We start from the raw sequence: 22535 nt of genomic DNA, 5'->3' as shown, positions 1-22535 counted from the left end.
ATGAAAAAACACCCCTAGAGTCTGCGAGAGCGGGGGCGGAAGATGACTCACCTATGGTTGACACGGTTATTGACTCTGGAACGGACTTGACTATGAGTAGGGAAAACATGTCAGTGGAAGCCACTAGTTCAGATGTAGATGGAAAGAAGCGTCAGGTTTGCTTGTGTGGCTGGCAGAAGGTAACAACTTTGAGGGGCCTTAGAATCCATCAAGGCAGGAAGAGGTGCTTGGTAGAGGGAACACAGGGACCCCGCATTGATAATTATTTCTTAAGAAGTTTATCAAGTCAGTCGGGTGAAGTCCAGCGACAGGAAGTAACCCACAGCTCGCAGGACATCAGCACCCCTGATGTTGAGGCAGGTCCTAGCACCGAGGAAAGCAGAGAGGCCAGCCAGCCAAAAAGGGAGAAGATTAGCGGTCAGAAGCCTAGAATTAAGTGGCCAGGTGCAGCGGAAAGTAGGAAGTGGGAAGATATCAATAGTGATTTGGTTAGGATGTTAGAGAAGCTTAAAGGAACTGCTGAGAGTAAGTTGGAGAAAATGGGAGATTATATTTATGATTATGGTAAGGAAAGGTTTGGCGTCTTTGAGAAAAGGAAACTAGAGGGTGAGGTAGTTAAATCTAGGCGCCAACAAGAGATAGATAGACTTATCCAGGAGAGAAGACAGCTTAAGAGGCAGTGGAGGAAAGCTACAGAGGTTGAGAAGGAAGGCATTGATTGCTTGCAGTCAGATGTGAGGGATCGGTTGGCAGTTTTAAGAAGAGCAGAGAGCATTAGGAAAAATAGGAAAAAGAAAGAGAGAGCTAGAATAGCATTCTATAAGGATCCATTTAGATTTGTGAAGTCATTGTTTAGTAAGGAAAAGAATGGTAGCCTTATGGTACCTAAGCAGAAGCTTGAGGAATATTTGGAGGAGGTTCACAAAGATAGGGAAAGGTTTAGAGAGATGACAGTCCCAGCTGATATTCCACCTATTGGTGAAATAGAGAGCCAGTGTGATGATAGCCCACCAAGGTGGAAAGAAGTTCAAGAAGTAGTGAGACGTGCAAGGGCCTCTTCAGCCCCGGGTCCTAATGGAGTCCCCTACCGGCTGTATAAGAGTGCTCCAGATGTGTTGCAGTTTCTATGGAAGCTGATGAAGGTAGTCTGGAAGAAGCAGGTTATTCCTAAGGCGTGGCGTAGAGCAGGGGGAATCTTCATTCCTAAAGAAAGGGACTCGTTAGAGATAAGTCAGTTTAGACCTATCAGTCTACTTAATGTTGAAGGGAAGGTTTTCTTTAGTGTTGTGGCACAGAGGCTGTCTAGTTATCTAGAAAAGAATAGGCTAATAGATACTTCGGTGCAAAAGGCTGGAATTCCCGGCTTCTCCGGGTGCTTAGAGCACACCAGCATGATCTGGCACCAAATCCAGTCAGCTAGGCGTGAGAAGAGAGACCTGCATGTAGTATTCTTGGACCTGGCTAATGCTTTCGGGTCAGTGCCGCATAGTCTGTTATGGGAGGCCTTTGATTTCTTTAGAGTGCCAGGTAGTATAAAGAGCTTAGTTAAAGCCTACTTCTTAGATATTCAACTCTGCTTTACCACAGCAGAGTACACTACAGCTTGGCAGCAGCTGGAGATAGGCATTATGGCAGGGTGTACAATTTCCCCATTAGCTTTTACCATGGCAATGGAGATCATTATTAGGGCTTCAAAATGGGTAGTGGGTGGAGAAAGGCTGCAGGGAGGGCTGCGGCTCCCTCCAATTAGGGCATACATGGATGACATGACGACTATGACGTCAACCGCTCCATGTACTAGCAGATTGTTGGATAAGTTAAATAGTAATCTGCAGTGGGCTAGAATGAAAGTGAAGCCAAGTAAGTCCAGGAGTATTTCAATCATTAAAGGGAGGGTAGTAGGTAAGAAGTTTGTTATAAATGATGAGGTGGTGCCTACAGTGTTAGAGAAACCAGTCAAGAGTTTGGGAAGATGGTATGATGCAAGTCTCAGTGATAAGGGACAGTTTGAGGAGGTGAGGCAGGAAATGATTCAAGGTATTTCAAGTATAGACAAGTCAGGGCTCCCAGGAAAGTTAAAGTTGTGGTGTTTGCAGTTTGGATTGTTGCCTCGGTTGATGTGGCCATTGACAGTGTATGAGGTTCCCCTTTCAAAGGTAGAAAAGCTAGAAAGGATGATTAACTCATTCATTAGAAAATGGCTCGGAGTCCCACGCTGCCTAAGCAGTGTAGCCTTATATGGGAAAGGCATATTGGAATTGCCATTATCTAGCCTGACAGAGGAGTTCAAGTGTGCTAAGGTTAGACTGGAAATTACTCTGACTCAGTCAAAGGATCCAGTGGTTAGGAGTGTAGCGCCCACAGTTAAAACAGGGAGGAAGTGGAACCCAAAGGAGGCAGTACAGCAAGCACAGTCAGCTCTTAGACACAGGGATATCATAGGTCAGGTGCAGCATGGGCGTGGAGGCTTAGGGTTGTGCATAGGGAAACCTGTGTGGAACAAGGCATCAGTAATAGAAAAGAGGAAGATGGTAGTTGAAGAAGTACATAAGCAAGAGGAGGCAGTAAGATGTACTAAGGCAGTGTCGCAGGCAAAGCAAGGACAGTGGGTGAACTGGGAGAGTGTAGAGAAGAGAAAGTTGAAGTGGAGAGAGTTGTGGAGCATGGAGGCCAGCAGAATTAGATTTATTCTAGGGGCTACTTATGATGTGCTGCCATCTCCCCAGAACTTAAATCAGTGGTTGGGCGAGGATGGTGCCTGCCCGTTGTGTTCTAGTGTATGTACATTGAGGCATATACTGTCAGGGTGTAAGGTCAGTCTCTCCCAGGGGCGATACACCTGGCGTCACAACCAGGTAGGGGTGTCACAATATATCGTCCCACGAAATTTCGCGATAGTAAAACGTCACGATATGTATCGTTGAGATGAAATCTCATATCGCAAAAAAAAAAAAAAAAAAAAAAAAAAAAATTTCAAAAAATAGACTAAGAAACGTCTTTGTTTGTTGAAGTTCAATGTGTGGAAAGTAGTTCAGTTGAACAAGTCTCTGAAGAGACACATGAGAAGTTATACAGGAGAGAAACCATTCAATTGAGTTTCTGGCAAAACTGTTTACTTGACACGAAAAACTGAAGATGCATAAAAAATAGATTAAGAAAAGTCTTGTTGTTTGAGTTTGAAGAAAAACTGAAGATGCATAATGAGAATTTATACTGCTGAGAAACCTTTTAGTTCAAAGTAAATCTAAGTGACGGTGTAACTCATTCTATTTCAAGATAAGCCTTATCTCCAATCTCATGTTTTTTCTAGTTGTTATTGTAATAACAATTTCCCACAACAGCATGTTTTGTATTTGTGCATTTCAAATAAAATACTACTTTTCCAGTCATATATTGTCATTATTCAAGTTTAAAAAAATATTGTTAAAATCGTATCGTATCGTATCGTTATCGTGAACCCAGTATCGTGATACGTATCGTATCGTGAACTGAGTGTATCGTGACACCCCTACAACCAGGTGTTGAAATGTTTGGCAGCTGCAGTTGAGGAAAAGCGGCTAGAAGTAAATTCTCTAGTTGCTAGCAAAGAGACTAGACAGATCAAATTTGTACGTGAGGGAGAAAAGATTAGACCAATTAAGGTCAGGCACAAGTTAGGGCAGCTAAGTGTAGGTGGAGCCTGGGAAATGAGGGTTGACTTGAATGAACAGCTAGTCATCCCAGCATATATAGTTAGCACCCGGCTACGTCCGGACTTGTTACTGTGGTCTGAGGTAGAGAAGAGAGTTTATTTTATCGAACTCACAGTCCCGTGGGAAGATCGAGTTGAGGAGGCTTATGAGCGCAAGAAAGCTAGGTATGCTGAAATGGCAGCAGAGGCAGAGCAGCGAGGTTGGAGGGCTCGAGTGCGGCCTGTAGAGGTGGGCTGCCGTGGTTTTGTGGCAAAGTCCGTTATTGCCTTACTAACTGAGTTGGGCATTCGGGGACGGAGCCTGAAACTTGCGGTTAGCAACATGTCTCAGGCAGCAGAACGAGCAAGTGAATGGCTGTGGATAAGGAGGAAACATGCTAGCTGGGGAGCTCGCTAAGGTCAGATTGATTGTTTGTTGTTGGTCATGATTAACGGTCCGCATCAACAGGGCTGAATCATTGACAGTAGTGGTGTAGTTAGGGATTGTTTGTTGTTGGTCATGATTAACGGTCCGCATCAACAGGGCTGAATCATTGACGGTGGTGGTGTAGTTAGGGATTGTTTGTTGGTCATGATTAACGGTCCGCATCAACAGGGCTGAATCATTGACAGTGGTGGTGTAGTTAGGGATTTTTTGTTGTTGGTCATGATTAACGGTCCGCATCAACAGGGCTGAATCATTGACAGTGGTGGTGTAGTCAGGAATGTCATACCGAACCGACCTGGATAGCTAGGCTTAGATAGTGAGGTAATATGCAGTTGTGCGGTGGTAGCATGGAGGGGGGTGTTTCCAGGACGCTGGATTACACCGTTAAGCCTTCTTGAGGTGTCGTGGGCCTAACTTAACGAAACGTCGGTGAAGGAAGGTGCCCACTTGAAAACCCCAATGACATGCTTCATACTCCTGTTGGCTAGGGTAGGTAACTGGTGATTTGTGTCTTGTTTATTAGTTTGTTAGCTTGTTAGCTTGTTTTATTCTGGATTGGGCTTCTAAATGTGTTTTTCCTCGGATTTTGGCACAAGGGATAGTAACATCTTGTCCTGTGTATTAATTAATATTATGATACACTGCTGTACAACATGGAACATTTTATTATGATACACTGCTGTACAACATGGAACATTTTATTATGATACACTGCTGTACAACATGCAACATTTTATTATGATACACTGCTGTACAACATGATACATTTTATTATGATACACTGCTGTACAACATGGAACATTTGATTATGATACACTGCTGTACAACATGGAACATTTTATTATGATACACTGCTGTACAACATGATACATTTTATTATGATACACTGCTGTACAACATGGAACATTTTATTATGATACACTGCTGTACAACATGATACATTTTATTATGATACACTGCTGTACAACATGATACATTTTATTATGATACACTGCTGTACAACATGATACATTTTATTATGATACACTGCTGTACAACATGGAACATTTTATTATGATACACTGCTGTACAACATGGAACATTTTATTATGATACACTGCTGTACAACATGATACATTTTATTATGATACACTGCTGTACAACATGGAACATTTGATTATGATACACTGCTGTACAACATGATACATTTTATTATGATACACTGCTGTACTTCAATCATGAGAGGCCAGTTCGTAGGATTTAACAAACTTTATTTAGCAATCGGCATGCATGGCAAATGCTTTGGCGCATGACTCCATTAGCCAGTGGCGCTGCTCTTGAGGCAAGAGGAGGGCATCTGCTTAGGCTAGGAGATCCCCCCCCCCGTGGGGGATCAGGAGTCACGACTCGTTGGTGGCGGACTGGGGAGGTGGGTGGGGCAAAACAACGCTCCGGAGGAGGGCTCAAGGGAGATGGACTGCTGTGAAGCTGCTGCTGTTATGATCGGCCAGAGAGAGAGAGGTGACGTAGAACCCTTGCTATATATATGAGAATTAACTGACGTCATATCTGACGTCATTACGGACGTCATACTAAGACTTTGACTGACCACGTCATACTAGAACTTGATTGACGTCAGGGGTGATCGGATTAGATTATGCACGAATGGCCTTCTGCTTGAACTATGGTCTAGAGACCTCACTTCAATCATGAGAGGCCAGTTCGTAGGATTTAACAAACTTTATTTAGCAATCGGCATGCATGGCAAATGCTTTGGCGCATGACTCCATTAGCCAGTGGCGCTGCTCTTGAGGCAAGAGGAGGGCATCTGCTTAGGCTAGGAGATCCCCCCAAAAGGAAGATCTGATTACCGGAGGTTAATTGAGATCTGCGGGCACCGGTAGTTGATTGTACTTTTCTGGCCTTCGACCTTTTAACGACTTATGGCTACTTGCGGCTGGCGCTTCCCAACTCGGTCGGGCCTTCGATCTTGACCCCCCTACTTGCGTTGCGGCTGGCGCTTCCCTGCTCGGTCGGGCCTTGCGCGCCGCACGACTTGGCCTTCTGACTGACCCTGACTCTCTCTCTCGACTCTCTCTCTCCCCCAAAAATGATCCGGGAGATTTACTGCGCCTACTGGGCGCTGTGCTTTCGGGGAGCCACCACCAACGAGACATTTTGGCACGGAGCCCGGGACACTGTTTGTTGCCATGCTCGCCGATTGAGGAAGGAGGGTTCTTTGGGCCGCGGTATGGCCGCCTGCTCCGGGCGGGTGTAGCTGGAGAGCTGATGAAGACCAGCTGGGGCGTCCTCTTGAGGTGCTGGATGACTTAGGGGTTGGTGACTTAGTGACTTAGGGGTTCCCAACTTGGCCTGGGTGACTTAGAGATTTCCCGACTGGGCGCTGGACTTGGATGACTTAGGGGTTGGTGACCCGACTTGGCCTGGGTGACTTAGTGGCTTCCCAACTTGGCGCTGGGGCCAGTCTGAGGCCTGAGCCTGATGTGGCGAGCCATGGGGAGTAGATTGTTTCCAGGAGTTAGGATGGCTTAGGGGTTGGTGACTTAGTGGCTTAGGGGATGACTTAGGGGTTGGTGACTTAGTGGCTTAGGGGATGACTTAGGGGTTGGTGACTTAGTGGCTTAGGGGGTGATTTAGGGGTTGGTGACTTAGTGGCTTGGGGGATGGCTTAGGGGTTGGTGACTTGGTGGCTTAGGGGCTGGTGACTTAGTGGCTTAGGGGGTGACTTAGGGGTTGGTGACTTAGTGGCTTGGGGGATGGCTTAGGGGTTGGTGACTTGGTGGCTTAGGGGCTGGTGACTTAGTGGCTTAGGGGGTGACTTAGGGGTTGGTGACTTAGTGGCTTGGGGGATGACTTAGGGGTTGGTGACTTGGTGGCTTAGGGGTTGGTGACTTAGTGGCTTAGGGGGTGACTTAGGGGTTGGTGACTTAGTGGCTTGGGGGATGAACTTAGGGGTTGGTGACTTGGTGGCTTAGGGGATGGCTTAGGGGTTGGTGACTTAGTGGCTTAGGGGGGTTGGTGACTTAGTGGCTTAGGGGGTGACTTAGGGGTTGGTGACTTAGTGGCTTGGGGGATGACTTAGGGGTTGGTGACTTGGTGGCTTAGGGGTTGGTGACTTAGTGGCTTAGGGGGTGACTTAGGGGTTGGTGACTTAGTGGCTTGGGGGATGAACTTAGGGGTTGGTGACTTGGTGGCTTAGGGGATGGCTTAGGGGTTGGTGACTTAGTGGCTTAGGGGGGTTGGTGACTTAGTGGCTTAGGGGGTGACTTAGGGGTTGGTGACTTAGTGGCTTGGGGGATGAACTTAGGGGTTGGTGACTTGGTGGCTTAGGGGATGGCTTAGGGGTTGGTGACTTAGTGGCTTAGGGGGGTTGGTGACTTAGTGGCTTAGGGGATGACTTAGGGGTTGGTGACTTAGTGGCTTAGGGGTGACTTAGGGGTTGGTGACTTAGTGGCTTAGGGGATGGCTTAGGGGTTGGTGACTTGGTGGCTTAGGGGATGGCTTAGGGGTTGGTGACTTAGTGGCTTAGGGGATGGCTTAGGGGTTGGTGACTTAGTGGCTTAGGGGATGACTTAGGGGTTGGTGACTTAGTGGCTTAGGGGATGACTTAGGGGTTGGTGACTTGGTGGCTTAGGGGATGACTTAGGGGTTGGTGACTTAGTGGCTTAGGGGTTCCCGGCTTGGCCCTTTTTGTGTTATTACTATTGTTATTAGTGGGCGTTTAAAGATGGGATGATCAGATCGCAGACCGGGTAGATTGTCGATCAACTCGCTTTATTTAATCAAACACGAGGGACACCTACAGTACATGTGGTGTTTTCAAAGCAATGTAAATCAATATTTCTTGTTTGGTGGGGGGCGGGTCCTTTGCGGGCAGCGGGAGCGGGGGTGGGCGCAGGAGTATGCTAACTAAATTGATGTCTCTGCCCTTCAAAATCTGGGATCTCAACCTGGGAGACACATCGGCACAGGGAGAAACAAAAGGCATACCAAATGAGATGGCGGGCGTGGCGGACGCCAGGGTGTTCATCTGGGCGGGTTGGGCGGTGGTGAGGAGCACGTCGGCTTGCTGCGTGGGCGGGGGCGGGATCGGCTGCTGCACTGGCTGGGCTGTGGCGAACGTGGGGGGAAAGGGGGGGGGGGGGGGGGTTTCCAGGGCCCTCAGACGAGCATCCACTGATCTGCTAGCATCTAGCAGGGGCAGCAGAATGGCTCTTGACGACCCCTGTCTGACCCCTGGAGCTGCGAATGGTGCCGTTTCCGCTTCCGGGGCGGCGGCCTGGAGGTCAGTGCGGCCAGGAAGGACATGGCGTCTCGCGGTGGCCCCACGGCCTGTATTTCGCCGGCGTCTCCCCGCTCTCGGAGCGGCTGCCTCTGCTGATCTTCGTCCGCGGCCTCTCGCACGTCCACGCCGAGCGGCCTCCCCCTCTGGCACGCTCGCACGCGTTCTTGGGCGACCGGGCGCACGCGGCACTTCGTCATCTGCTTTCCTTCCAAGGGCCGTCGCAGTGGCGCGCCCCGTGCCACGGGAACGCGCGCCGGGCCTTTTCATCGTGGCTGCGTTGGCGGCCTGTGGTCCGGCCGCTTCGCCAACGTCTTCATCAGACGTCTCGGAAAGCAAGAACGCACCGTGGCCGATCTGGAACGGGGTCTCGTTGGCTGAGCTGCTGTCGCTGTCCGTGGACTGCTCTGGCTCGGAGCTCGACATGCCGGGAATGGAGTGGGAAACGTTGAGGAATATGCAGGGAATATCTGCGTTGGATTTCCACGGGTAGAGAAGGCTTGAGGGTGCTGATTCGGTCTCCGGATATGGTGCAAAACAACGCTCCGGAGGAGGGCTCAAGGGAGATGGACTGCTGTGAAGCTGCTGCTGTTATGATCGGCCAGAGAGAGAGAGGTGACGTAGAACCCTTGCTATATATATGAGAATTAACTGACGTCATTACGGACGTCATACTAAGACTTTGACTGACCACGTCATACTAGAACTTGATTGACGTCAGGGGTGATCGGATTAGATTATGCACGAATGGCCTTCTGCTTGAACTATGGTCTAGAGACCTCACAACATGATACATTTTATTATGATACACTGCTGTACAACATGGAACATTTTATTATGATACACTGCTGTACAACATGATACATTTTATTATGATACACTGCTGTACAACATGGTACATTTTATTATGATACACTGCTGTACAACATGGAACATTTGATTATGATACACTGCTGTACAACATGATACATTTTATTATGATACACTGCTGTACAACATGATACATTTTATTATGATACACTGCTGTACAACATGATACATTTTATTATGATACACTGCTGTACAACATGGAACATTTTATTATGATACACTGCTGTACAACATCGAACATTTTATTTTCTAAATTACTACTCTAAGCTACTCGAGGGGACATTTTAAAGGAGAATTTCTTTATTTTTCAACCTGGACCCTATTTTCATATTTATGTATAACTAAGTCATGTGATCAGATTTTTTTTAATTGGTGCAGTATTGACCAAGATCTCTTCAGTCGCTTGTCCCACATGCCCCTCCTGCCTTGTCCACTAAACAAGCTTGTTTTTTGTAACAAACACAGGCTCAGATTGTTATTGTAAAAGAGAGAAAATGAACACTTATATTGACCTTGCAGCAGCGTGTTCAGCCTGTCCCTGTCTGCTGTCCGTCACATTGCTGTGTTCAGTCTGTCTCTGAATGCTGTCCCTCACATTGCTGTGTTCAGTCTGTCTCTGAATGCTGTCCCTCACATTGCTGGAAATACAGTAGAAGCTCCCGTTGCCCCAACTCTTCAGTTTGTAATCTGTATAACATAATACGGGCGGACATCAAATTCAAATGCCTCGTCCATGTTCTCCAAATAAATATTCAAGCATAACTTACGAAATCATTCAGCTACGCGATCTGTTACCCCAAACAACCATGGCAGCTTCCAGTTCCAGCTTTCCACCCCACCACAGCTGACTTCCGGCAAACAACGCAACTCTTGTGAGACTTGAGTGAGATTCTCCTATCTGATAATCTGATCCTGTCAGTGGTCAAAACAAGCTCATTTAGTGCAGTAGGGGCATGTGGGAAAAGTGGCTGCCAACTGAAGCTATCTTGGTCAATACTGCACCAATTTCAAAGATTTCTGTTCACATTACAGTTATACATCAAATAAATAAATAAATAAAATATGGTCCAAGTTAGAAAATACCAAAGTTCTCCTTTAAACATTGGTATAGGGCAGTGGTTTTCAAACTTTTTGTACCTGAGGTACACCAATGGGCAAGACAAAATCTCAAGGCACACCTACTGTATTATATCCATGCAAAATAGCCTCTATAACATGTGATATCACTCGTATCACTCTAAATGTTTTTATTTCCTCATGCTAAATAAAATGTATCAAACAACTATGGCCCAATCCTAATTCTTTTCTTAACCCTCAATCTTAACCCTCCAGCTCAACCCTCAATCTTAGTAGCCCTCAAAACTAAGTGTTAAGGGCTATCTTGCAACTTTAAAATGGGACAGCCCTTAAAGGCAGATATGTCTTCAGACTGTCGGGGGCAGCAATATGCCAAAGCTCCGGATCCAGTCTGTCAATTCAAAAGAAGAGGAAAAAAGCATCCTTACAAATTTTTCCTTGATAATATAGATGTAGAAATTAGGATAACCATTGTATTATCTTAGTTTAAATGTCATTTTATGGATTTCCGTTTTGGAGCCTAACACATTTGTTGTTGCTAACTTTCGATAGTCAGTAGCCGTGCTGGTCAAGCCATATTATTATTATTATATTATAACATTGTTAACGTTGTTACGAAATGCCATAATTCTCGGTGGTAATGTCGTTGTTGAGTTGTTTTTATCAAGATACAGCCTACGTGTAATGCTACGCACCACAAAACAAGTGGGGGCTAGAATGACCGTGCTTTCCGACGTGAGGGCTGGCTTGACTGCAGTCGGAAAGCACGGTCATTCTAGCCCCCACTCATTAGCAACAACAATGTTGTTAGGATTCCAAAACGGAAATCTATAAAGTGACATTAAACTAAGCTAATACAATGGTTATCGTAATTTTTACATCGCTATTAACAAGGAAATACTTAACTTTGTAGGGCTCCTTTTTTCCTCCTTCGCCGCCATCTTCCATCTGAATGGATCTAGCTGATGACACGCAAGGGATTCTGGGATCGCACTCACCGCCAAGTGTGGTCGTGGAAAATCTCAAAACTGAGGGCCGTAGACCCCTCAAACTCGACCCTTAACTTAACAAAGTGAGAATCGGGACAGCACTAGCACTTCGCGGGAGTGCGCATTTTTGAGACTGAGGGTTAAGATTGAGGGTTAAGATAGGAATTGGGATTGGGCCTATATTAATCGTGAGTCGTGAAATATTTATGATCAAGATAATTCAGGAATTAATTTGAAACTTAAAATGACTACATCAAAGCAACAACACACTTTTTGTATAGTTGTAGGCTATATTTGCCTCAAAGCCAGTGTGCCTACTAGGCACACCATTTGGGAACCACTGGTATAGGGTGTGATGTGATGAGATACATTTTTAGGTTGAGAAATTGCACAAATGTGCTTTGAGTTGAAAATATTCTTTGATTTTAGCAGGGAGCAACGAAGACGACAGATAAAGAGAAGCTGTTGGAAACACTGGGTGACTTGGGAGAGGAAGAGTTCAAGAGCTTTAAGTGGTTCCTGCAGCAGGATGACATCCTGGAAGGTCTCCCAGCCATCAAAAAGAGCCGACTGGAGAAGGCAGACAGGCAGGACACAGTGGACCAGTTGGTGCAGACCTACGACCAACGCTCTCTGGAGGTGACCAAGAAGATTCTGATGAAGATCAACAGGAATGATCTAGTGCACAGGTTGTGAAACAGCAGCTCAGGACCCAAAGGTAACTCATGAGGAGATAAAAATATAAACCTGTGAAAAACAGAAATGACACATGACTCATACGTTTATAATGCAGAGTCAAGAGGTAAAGACACCTGCTAAGCAGCCACACCACCAGACATAAAGTGACATTTCTGTCCTGTACATCTCTGTACACATGTACAGCCACACCACCAGACATAAAGTGACATTTCTGTCCTGTACATCTCTGTACACATGTACAGCCACACCACTGGTCATAAAGTGACATTTCTGTCCTGTACATCTCTGTACACGTGTACAGCCACACCACCAGACATAAAGTGACATTTCTGTCCTGTACATCTCTGTACACATGTACAGCCACACCACCGGTCATAAAGTGACATTTCTGTCCTGTACATCTCTGTACACATGTACAGCCACACCACCAGACATAAAGTGACATTTCTGTCCTGTACATCTCTGTACACGTGAAACACACTGTATCTGGCAACGTATCTGGCAAACCAAGATCCTTGGAATCACATTTTATAAGAGCACCAGGGATTTATTTGGATAAAAAGGCAATCTTGTCCCAGGCCATGGCCTCAATGACTCCTGAGAGAGGGAGAGAGAGACAGAGAGAGAAAGGCAAGAAAGAAAATATATAAGTAACATGCTATTGACATTTGACTTCTCCTGACCCTTCAATATTCAACACCCAGAATGTGTTTCCCTCCCTCTTCTTGTAAATGGCTGGTGACAAGCCTTTTCTTGTCACCGCTTGATTATGGTGACAAGTGTCTACAGATTTTCAAGATTCAAGATTCAAGATTTTTATTGTCACTCCGTTATTGTCACAAGTATCACGTGTGAAATTCTTGTGCTGTAGACTCCGTTACAACATTGTGCAAAATAACAGGGCATCTACATTAGGTGCAGGAAAACATGAGAAACAACAAGCAATAAGGCAGTAAGATATTTACAAAGCGAATAGAAGCAACGAAATTATAAACAAAACGAAATTACTCTAAAAAAAGCCTATGGTCTCTATCGTTGCAACGGCCTAAAAACAGCGCTTAGCGCCAGGCGCAGCGCAGATTAGTTGGCGTGGACCGGCGCACTCGATATTTTGGTGTCGGCGCTACACGCGGCCTTAAGCATTATAACCATGCCTTTTAAGCGTAAAATTATGCACAACCTGCTCATTGGAGAAGTGCAGTAAACAAATCACAAGCTTCCCTTTCAAGCTCCAATTCCACGGAGCGATCCAGTCTGGTCAGAAAAGCCGACCAAAGCGCTCTGAGCAACCCCCCTCCCTCTTTCATCCCCATCTGTCTCCATATATATTATTCCATATTATTATGCTTCTCAAACCAGTCTCACTGCAGTTTAAATACTGCAAGCATGTAAATACGCTACACTATAGCAAGATCAAAGTGAAAAGAATGTTCTAAACTTATCGGCTAGAAAAATATAGCCTATCCCTATGTCATGATGAGATTAGATTGTTGAAAGTTTGTCCAGAATGATATCGTTTTCTCTCGCTACCTTTTCTTCTCCCCTGCTGCACAGGTAGGATGATGCACATAAATATAGCCTACATTATGTAAAGTCATTGCATAATTGTGTTTTTATTGTAAAAGTAAATGTGAAGTAAGCCAAGTCTTATTGGAGCGGACATCACAGTAGGACATCACAGTAGAACCGTGTTATGGCTGTCACTCATCTAAATCACGTTAAATCTGCGTTAAATCTGCGAGGGATATATATACACCACCTGGATTACATATATGTTTCACATAGGGTTGTGTTTTGATTTATATGTTTTATTTTCTCCAATATTTAAATGTTCTAGAATTGCATGTTGTGTGAACATAAACATTATTTCTATCTACCACTTAGCCTATTTCGGCCTATTTTGGCTGCTATTTCTTGTCGAAATGTATGAATGCATGCTGGGAGATTTCGGTAACACTTTATAATGACGTTCAGTCGTAAGTCATTTATAAGCCTTTAGTTAATGATGAACTAACCATTTACAAAGCATTAATGAATGCTATATTAACATATCAGACATGTGTTGTAAGTCATCTAAAAAGTGTTCCTCACCTGTTATAAATGATGTGTTAATCATTTACAATTCATTTACAAGGCTTTCTGCATCCCCTAATCTAAAGTGTACGTGGACGTCATGTCGGCTCCCACAAAGTGAAGCCAAAACACCTTGATTGCCCTCTGGTGTCTGGCTGATGGTTTCTGTCATTTTAGGTAGTTCTTATCACACTGACGTATGTTCAAGTGCTCATCTTTCTGATTAGTTTGTTTATAATTAGTCAAAGTTAAGCACAAGGCACACCAATCAAACATTCTCCAACAAACAGGGACAAACACCAACAGGCAGTTGTCTGAGGATGTTGTCAGTTGTTGGAGAATGTTTGATGGCATAGAGAGCCAAAGTGAACGTCACTTCCTGCTTCAGCACTGTACCAGAGATTTTCATCCGCCATTTATTTTCCCATAGACCAAACGGTTCAGATATATTTAGATTCTAAATAAAAAACATTGAAACAATATTTTCTTTTTTTGTTTCAAAATTTTAGAAACAAAAAAAGAAAATATTGTTTCGATGTTTTTTTAACGTTTTGGTTGGAGTGAAATGTTCTATGGTTTATGGTTCTATGGTCTCTCCTGTGTTGGTTGGAGAATGTTTGATTGGTGTGCCTTTAGGAAGACAAAAGCTCTTTTCTGCAGAGGCCATCTTTTGTGCACCTTGCAGCCACCTCTCTCTGCTTTTAATGAGGAAAAACACTATATGGACACACAGCCTAAAACAGCATCGATGTAGGATACATGCAAGATGCTGGTGTGCTCTCCTGCCTTGTAACCTTACTGAACTTAATATTTTATTATTTGTTACAGAATGTCACCTATGCCAACTGCCCTCCAGCCTCCAGATCCCAGCCAGACTCCACCTACCAGAGCCTCAATCCAGCTACCATGGATCAGAACCAAACATACGCTACTCTCGAGCAAGGCCAGTTTGAAACTTTTCAGACCAAAACAAACAAACAAACAAACAAACAAACAAACAAACAAACAAACATTTATCTCTATGGAACTATTCACACAAAATGTAAATTTGCTGTGCGGATTTTTCTTTTCCCCCCTTTTTGCTGTGCGATTTATTCACACGTATTATTCTCTTTTGTTCTAAAGAGCCTGCTATATTAGGGTGGGCTGGTAGACTTGGGCGGTAGGTTCAGAGGTTTGAGCAGTGGACTATCTGAAGGTTGCCAGGGAGGGAGATTAATAAAGTAGTATTTTATTCTGGATAAAAAACAAACTCATCAGGATAAGTCCATTAGCCTATTTCACATCCCACCCAAATCAGCCATTTTGTGTCTAAAAGGCAGGAAGTAAAACAGAGGTGCAAAGAAGGTCCTGTTTGCTGTTCCTCTGCTGCAGGGACAGCTGGTCCAGTCCCGGGGCTCTAATCAATAGCAGTGTTGGGGGTAACTCATTACAAAAGTAACATATTACATGTAATATATTACTTTTAGAAGTAACTCAGTAATATAACTTATTACTTATAGGATTTCAGTAATATTATACCAGTTACTTTGTCAAGTAACTCAAGTTACAAATTGAGTTATTTTTTTTAATCAAAGCACATATAAAAATACAATAATTTCCTAATCAAACTGTGTGTTTTATGCAAAAAAAAAACACTATATGTGACAATAACAAAGGAAAATAATTCAATTTAGAATTTTGGATTGTTTACACTGACTTGAAGACGGTTTAAATTATTTTTCGGGATGGTTCCGGGACAGCGATGTCATTCTGCTGCTGCTGTTGTTTTGGTAAAAGTAATGCAAAAGTAGTGTAATAAGTAACAAGTTACTCTACACAGAAAGTAATATTGTAAAGTAACTTATTACTTTCAAACGAAAGTAACTAGTAATATGTAGTTTATTACATTTTGAAAGTAACTTGCCCAACACTGATCAATAGTCTTGCTTGCACCGGCTTTACTTCCTGCCTTTTTGACACAAAATGGCTGATTTGGGTGGGATGTGAAATAGACGTACTATATATAGGGAGACCGCACACTCCACAAATCTGCAGGAAGATCGACTTTCAATCATACATAATTTATTGGCAACAGATGTCAGAACATCATGTTTCACAGATGTGCTTCATCAGGTTCATTCATAAAATTAGGGTGATCTCACACACCTTTGTAGCGGCCGTGTGAGCGGCCGTGTGATAGAACGGCCCGCCCCTAAACGCATAGTTCAATCAATCAATTAGCTCTGGTAGAGCATCTAACAAAAAGAGAAAACATTTTGAAAAACATGTGGAAAAAATAGTACCAAAATTTGCCAATATAGGCTATATTAAAAACATAAATGTGACAAATTATCTCTATATATAGAAACATAGCTAGGAGCGTGTGTGTATATATAATATATATATATATATATGTGTGTGTGTGTGTGTGTGTATGTGTGTGTGTGTGTGTGTGTGTGTGTGTGTGTGTGCGTGTGTGTGTGTGTGTGTGTGTGTGTGTGTGTGTGTATGGCGCCCCCGCCAGGCCATAAAAAAAAAGAAAAAAAAAGACAAAAGAAAAAGTGGTTTTTCCCCCTTGCTCTCTCCAAAATATCAATAAACCTTTATGGCATATTATTACAATACAACAATACTGGTGTTGACAGTGTTGACAGTAATAGAAGATGCCAAATCTTTCAAAATAATAAACATTTTCCTTTTAGGAGCATCGTGCCAACATGCGGCGCTGATCCAAAACGTGTCAACGTGTGTTGTTGCCTGGGAAACGCACATCCCATAATACAACTGTTCGCATCGCATCCCATAATAGTATGATCACACTTGGGATGCCACTGCGAACATAGATGCGAACAGTTTAGCTAAAAGTTTAGCATCGCCAGTGAGGGGCCCACAGACGCCGTAGACACGGCTGCTTCAGGTGTAGTAACTCTGGTAATCTCTCCCATCCTAAGCGCGCTAACAGTCCTTTTACTATTGCCGGAGGTCTCTGGAACTGTCAGTCGGCTGTTAAGAAAACTGAGACCATCTCGGCTCATGCTCTATCTCAAACCCTCCACTTTCTAGCTCTCACAGAGACCTGGATCATTCCTGAAAACACTGCTACTCCTGCAGCGCTCTCTGCTGCATATTCGTTCTCGCACACCCCTAGAGCCTCTGGCCGTGGCGGTGGCACTGGTATCCTCATCTCCCCCAAATGGACCTACACTGTCACCTCTCTCTCTCATCTGTCTATCTCATCTTTTGAGTCCCATGCAGTTGCCGTATCCCTACCCATCAAGCTCAACATTGTGGTAATCTACCGCCCGCCTGGTCCGCTCGGTCACTTTCTGGACGAGCTGGACACCCTCCTCTCCGTCTTTCCTGAGGATGGTACTCCACTCATCCTTCTGGGAGACTTCAACATCCAGCCAGTAACCTTACAATCTCTGTCTTTCCTTAACTTCTTCTCATCCTTTGACCTTTACCTCTCTCAATCTCCTCCTACTCACAAAGCAGGGAATGCGCTGGACCTGGTCTTCACCAGATCCTGCTCCACCTCTAATCTCACTGTGACTCCTCTTCCTGTATCCGACCACCACTTTATCACCTTCTCCCTTCCCATCCCCCTCCCCTCCTCCCACCCATCTCCCCCTCACTCTACCACCACCCGACGCAATCTAAAAACTCTCTCACCCGACTCCCTCTCTTCTACCGTCCTCTCCCTACTTCCCCCTGCCGAGCAATTTGCTCTCCTGTCCACCGACGAGGCTTCCACTACTCTTCTCTCCTCTCTCTCCGCCGCTCTTGATTCTCTTTGCCCACTCACCACTAAGCCTGCCCGACCTTCTCCCCCTTCTCCTTGGCTGACTGAATCTCTGCGAACTTATCGAACTGAGCTTCGGGCAGCTGAGAGAAAATGGAGAAAATCACATCTCCCTGAAGATCTCTCTTCCTACCACCTTATCCACTCAAACTTCACTGATGCTGTCTCTAAAGCAAAAACCTCCTTCTTCATCTCTGAAATCCAGTCCTCTGCATCCAATCCCAGTAAACTGTTCGCCACCTTCTCCACGCTCCTCAACCCTCCCTCCCCTCCCCCTCCCTCCTCCCTCTCTGCTGATGATTTTGTAACCTTCTTTACTAAAAAGGTGGATGACATCAGCTCCTCCTTCCATCCTCCAGGCACCCTCACTAACACTCCCGACTCCAATCCTGCTCCTCGGCCCCCTGTCCCTGGATTTCCTTCCTTCTCCCCTCTCTCTCCTGATGAAGTGCTTAAACTCATCAGCTCAAACCGAGCCACTTACTGCCCCCTCGATCCTATCCCTTCCTCTCTCCTCCAAACCATCTCACCTAACATATCTCCCTTCCTCACTACCTTCATTAACTCCTCTTTGTCCTCTGGTCTTGTCCCGCCTGCTCTAAAGACTGCAAGAGTCAAGCCTCTGCTTAAGAAACCCTCCCTTGACCCTACTGCTATTCACAACTACAGACCTGTCTCTCTTCTCTCATTCCTTTCCAAAACCCTCGAACGAGCAGCGTCCGAACAACTTTCTCTCTATCTCTCCCAAAATGACCTCCTGGACCCTCTGCAGTCCGGTTTCAAGGCCTCTCACTCCACTGAGACAGCTCTTCTTGCTGTCACAGAGGCCCTTCACACTGCTAAGGCCTCATCCCTGTCTTCTGTTCTTGTCCTCCTTGACCTCTCTGCTGCCTTCGATACAGTCAACCACCAAATCCTTCTTTCCACTCTGTCTGACCTCGGCATTTCAGGCTCTGCACTCTCCTGGTTTGCTTCCTACCTCTCGAACCGCTCATACCAGGTCTCATGGAGAGGGTCCCTCTCCAGATCCTGTCCTCTTACCACCGGTGTCCCCCAGGGCTCAGTCCTGGGCCCCTTACTTTTCCTTCTCTATATAAGATCTCTTGCCTATGTGATCTCTTCTCATGGCTTTTCCTATCACTGCTATGCTGATGACACCCAGCTTTTCCTTTCCTTCCCCCCCTCTGACACTCAAATCGAGGCTCGCATCTCTGCATGCCTCAAAGACATTGGCGACTGGATGTCTGCCCACCACCTCAAGCTCAACCTTGGCAAGACCGAGCTACTCTTCCTCCCAGGAAAAGACTGCCCTCTCGCAGATCTCTCCATCTCCATTGACAACACCACTGTACTGCCCTCCCAAACAGCTAAGAACCTTGGGGTGATCCTTGACAACCAGCTGTCTTGCTCTGCCAACATAGCTGCTACAGCGCGCTCCTGTAGGTTCTCTCTCTACAACATCCGCAAAATCCGTCCCTTTCTCACAAGAGAAGCGACTCAACTCCTGGTCCAGTCTCTTGTCTCCTCCCGCCTGGACTACTGCAACGTGCTCCTGGCCGGCCTACCTGCCACCGACATCCGACCGCTTCAGCTCATTCAGAATGCTGCAGCCCGTCTGATATTCAACCAACCCAAATTCTCTCACGTCACTCCCCTCTTCCAGGAGCTCCACTGGCTTCCCATCCCGGCCCGCATCAAATTCAAGACACTGGTACTGGCCTACAGGGCAGTACACCAGTCAGCTCCCCGGTACCTGCAATCCATGGTCAGGTTCCAAACCTCTCAGCGCTCCCTTCGCTCCTCCACCAGTGCAGGTCGCCTCGCCCCTCCTTCGCTACGGGGGCTCAAAAGTCGCTCATCCCGATCTCGACTCTTCTCGTCCCTGGCACCTCAATGGTGGAACGAGCTTCCACCTTCGGTCAGGACAGCTGAATCACTGCCGATCTTTCGGAAAAGACTAAAGACACACCTTTTCAGGCTCCATCTGGGCCCTTCTTGATCTAACTTCGTTCTCTCTCTTTCTCAAAAAAAAAAAAAAAAAAAAAAAAAAAAAACCTTGTACCACTAACCTAAACTTGTACCACTGTTCCTTCAGAAGTTGTAGTTGTCATAGACTGTGCTCCATAGTTGATTGCTCTATTGCTGACAAAAAATGTGTTATTGTAAGTCGCTTTGGATAAAAGCGTCTGCCAAATGACGTAATGTAATGTAATGTAATGAGGGCCCCCACCCTCTATATATATATATATATATATATATATATAGTGTCACTCTGCTCTGTGTACAGTATGTGACTATAGGGAGTGTCACTCTGCTCTGTGTACAGTATGTGACTATAGGGAGTGTCACTCTGCTCTGTGTGTACAGTATGTGACTATAGAGAGTGTCACTGCTCTGTGTGTACAGTATGTGACTATAGGGAGTGTCACTCTGCTCTGTGTGTACAGTATGTGACTATAGAGAGTGTCACTCTGCTCTGTGTGTACAGTATGTGACTATAGGGAGTGTCACTCTGCTCTGTGTGTACAGTATGTGACTATAGGGAGTGTCACTCTGCTCTGTGTGTACAGTATGTGACTATAGGGAGTGGCACTCTGCTCTGTGTGTACAGTATGTGACTATAGGGAGTGTCACTCTGCTATGTGTGTACAGTATGTGACTATAGGGAGTGTCACTCTGCTCTGTGTGTACAGTATGTGACTATAGAGAGTGTCACTCTGCTCTGTGTGTACAGTATGTGACTATAGAGAGTGTCACTCTGCTCTGTGTGTACAGTATGTGACTATAGGGAGTGTCACTCTGCTCTGTGTGTACACTATGTGACTATAGGGAGTGTGACTGGGTCCATGTCTTGGGGAGTGAAGGAATGACCACTTTACAACACACCTGTTCTGGGCTCTGTGATGAAAAGAGTCTATTTGTTACCATGAATCTCATCACTCCTATTTAATTTGTAATAAAGGACAAAGTAAAGAAAGAGAACAAAAAAACTCTCCTCGAGGTACAACACCCTCAAACTGTGATCAGCTGTGCTGCTTTTGTGTTGGAGAAGCAGAAGCACACGTGTGACAGAAATGTGATTTATTTTGAATTTTTGAGGAGTGAAAATCTGGACAGAGGAAAGTGTATTAGTGATGCATCTGCATTGACTCAAACACACATCATTGAGGTGGCAAAGCCTTCACTCCCTCAAGCTTTGACTTTTTATTATAAAAGATATGTACATATTATTCTTTGTGTAAATGTTTTTATTTGATATTTGATATTGATATTTGTACCTCTTTCTAAATACCCCCTTGCCACAAAAGTACATGTCGTGGTGGTTGCAGTAATAATGGTTGTTGTTTCTTTGTTTGCATTAAGAGTCCAACAAGATGTCAAATGAAAGCTGAATCCACAGATTCCAACAGTATCAGTCTGATCAGTCTACGAGCAAAACTCACTGAACTAGCAGCCCGAAGAATAACACTTACTCTCACGACAGGAGGTGGTAATAGATTACTTTGAACATGTGTATTTTATATTTGATGCTTCTTGACTTGCAGTACTTGCCTTTTACATTTACTCTCCTAAGTTCTCTTACTATGTTTATTGATGCTATGCACTGAACACCAAAGTAAATTCCTTGTAGCCTGTGTGTAAACTTACTTGGCAATAAAGACAATTCTGATTTTGATTTTACAGACGGCTGGAGTATTTTTTATAACAATCTAGTATCCTTTTAAATATTTTATAGAGGACTTGTGATCCATGTGTGTGCAGAAAACTAGGAACCAACTCCATTTTTATTTTCTGTTCTTATGACCAGAGAAACATTGGCTTTAATGTTCACCAAATTGATTGATTGATTGATTGATTGATTGATTGATTGATTTTATTTATTGATATAGCAGAACAAAATCCAAGGACTGGACATGTAAAAGTGTGAACACTTATTTCCAACATGATCCCTGGTCTTATAAATCAGGACATATGGTCACACATAACATCAAATAAACAAAATAGGACAATCAACAATAAAAAGAACAAAAGATATAAACCACACAAGTTTAATAAACCATTTCAACAAAAGGCTCAGCACGTTATTCTATAGTTTACTCAGCAATACTTTTTTCAGAAGGTTTTTAAAACTATTCAGAGAATTTGCAGACATAATTTCATTAGGGATCTTGTTCTTGTTTATTTACATTTCTTCAAACAGGTGATCCTGCCCAGTCTACTCAGATGTGGTTCTGATGACAAAGTCTTCTCAGGAGATCCATCATCTAATGTGGATGTATTTGTTGGTCCTCCTTGATAAAGAAAAAAAAACATGACATACGACAGAAGAAGAAGAGTGGTGTCAGTCTCCATTTAGTATACCAACTTCTAAATCCCCTCTATAGCCTATAGTGTAACTGGCCAAATGTAGGCAGGAGTCACAGAATAGAGGAGACAGACCAGCAGAGTTCAGGTGACTGGTGTAATAACCCATATGAAGAATGGAGCTACTAAAACTCTACTCTTACTCTAAGTCAGAGATTCCCAAACAGAGGCTCCATCTGGTGGTACTCAAGAGCCTTGCTGACTGACTGCCATCAGCCTCAGCAAATAAGATGTTTACATGTGTCTGTTTATGTGTTGGTTATTTGGGGTCTGACTCA

General features: G+C 44.6%; 1 protein-coding gene across 1 annotated transcript in view; it reads left to right on the top strand.

Moving 5' to 3' along the window:
• Positions 1-12042, top strand: part of LOC310770966 (major histocompatibility complex class I-related gene protein-like) — a gene marked incomplete at its 5' end in the record, with an annotated part of 77027 nt that extends 64985 nt beyond the window's left edge. Inside the window, one exon of the mRNA XM_083663654.1 lies at positions 11766-12042. Coding sequence (XP_083519780.1) covers positions 11766-12032 — 267 coding nt within the window. The 3' untranslated portion in view covers positions 12033-12042. The remainder of the gene's footprint in view (positions 1-11765) is intronic.
• Between the last annotated feature and the right edge of the window lie 10493 nt (positions 12043-22535).

Source organism: Poromitra crassiceps, assembly GCF_964638095.1.
Source record: "Poromitra crassiceps genome assembly, contig: HAP1_SCAFFOLD_281, whole genome shotgun sequence".
NCBI classification, from domain to species: domain Eukaryota; kingdom Metazoa; phylum Chordata; class Actinopteri; order Beryciformes; family Melamphaidae; genus Poromitra; species Poromitra crassiceps.
This window is presented reverse-complemented; position numbering and strand designations above follow the sequence as displayed.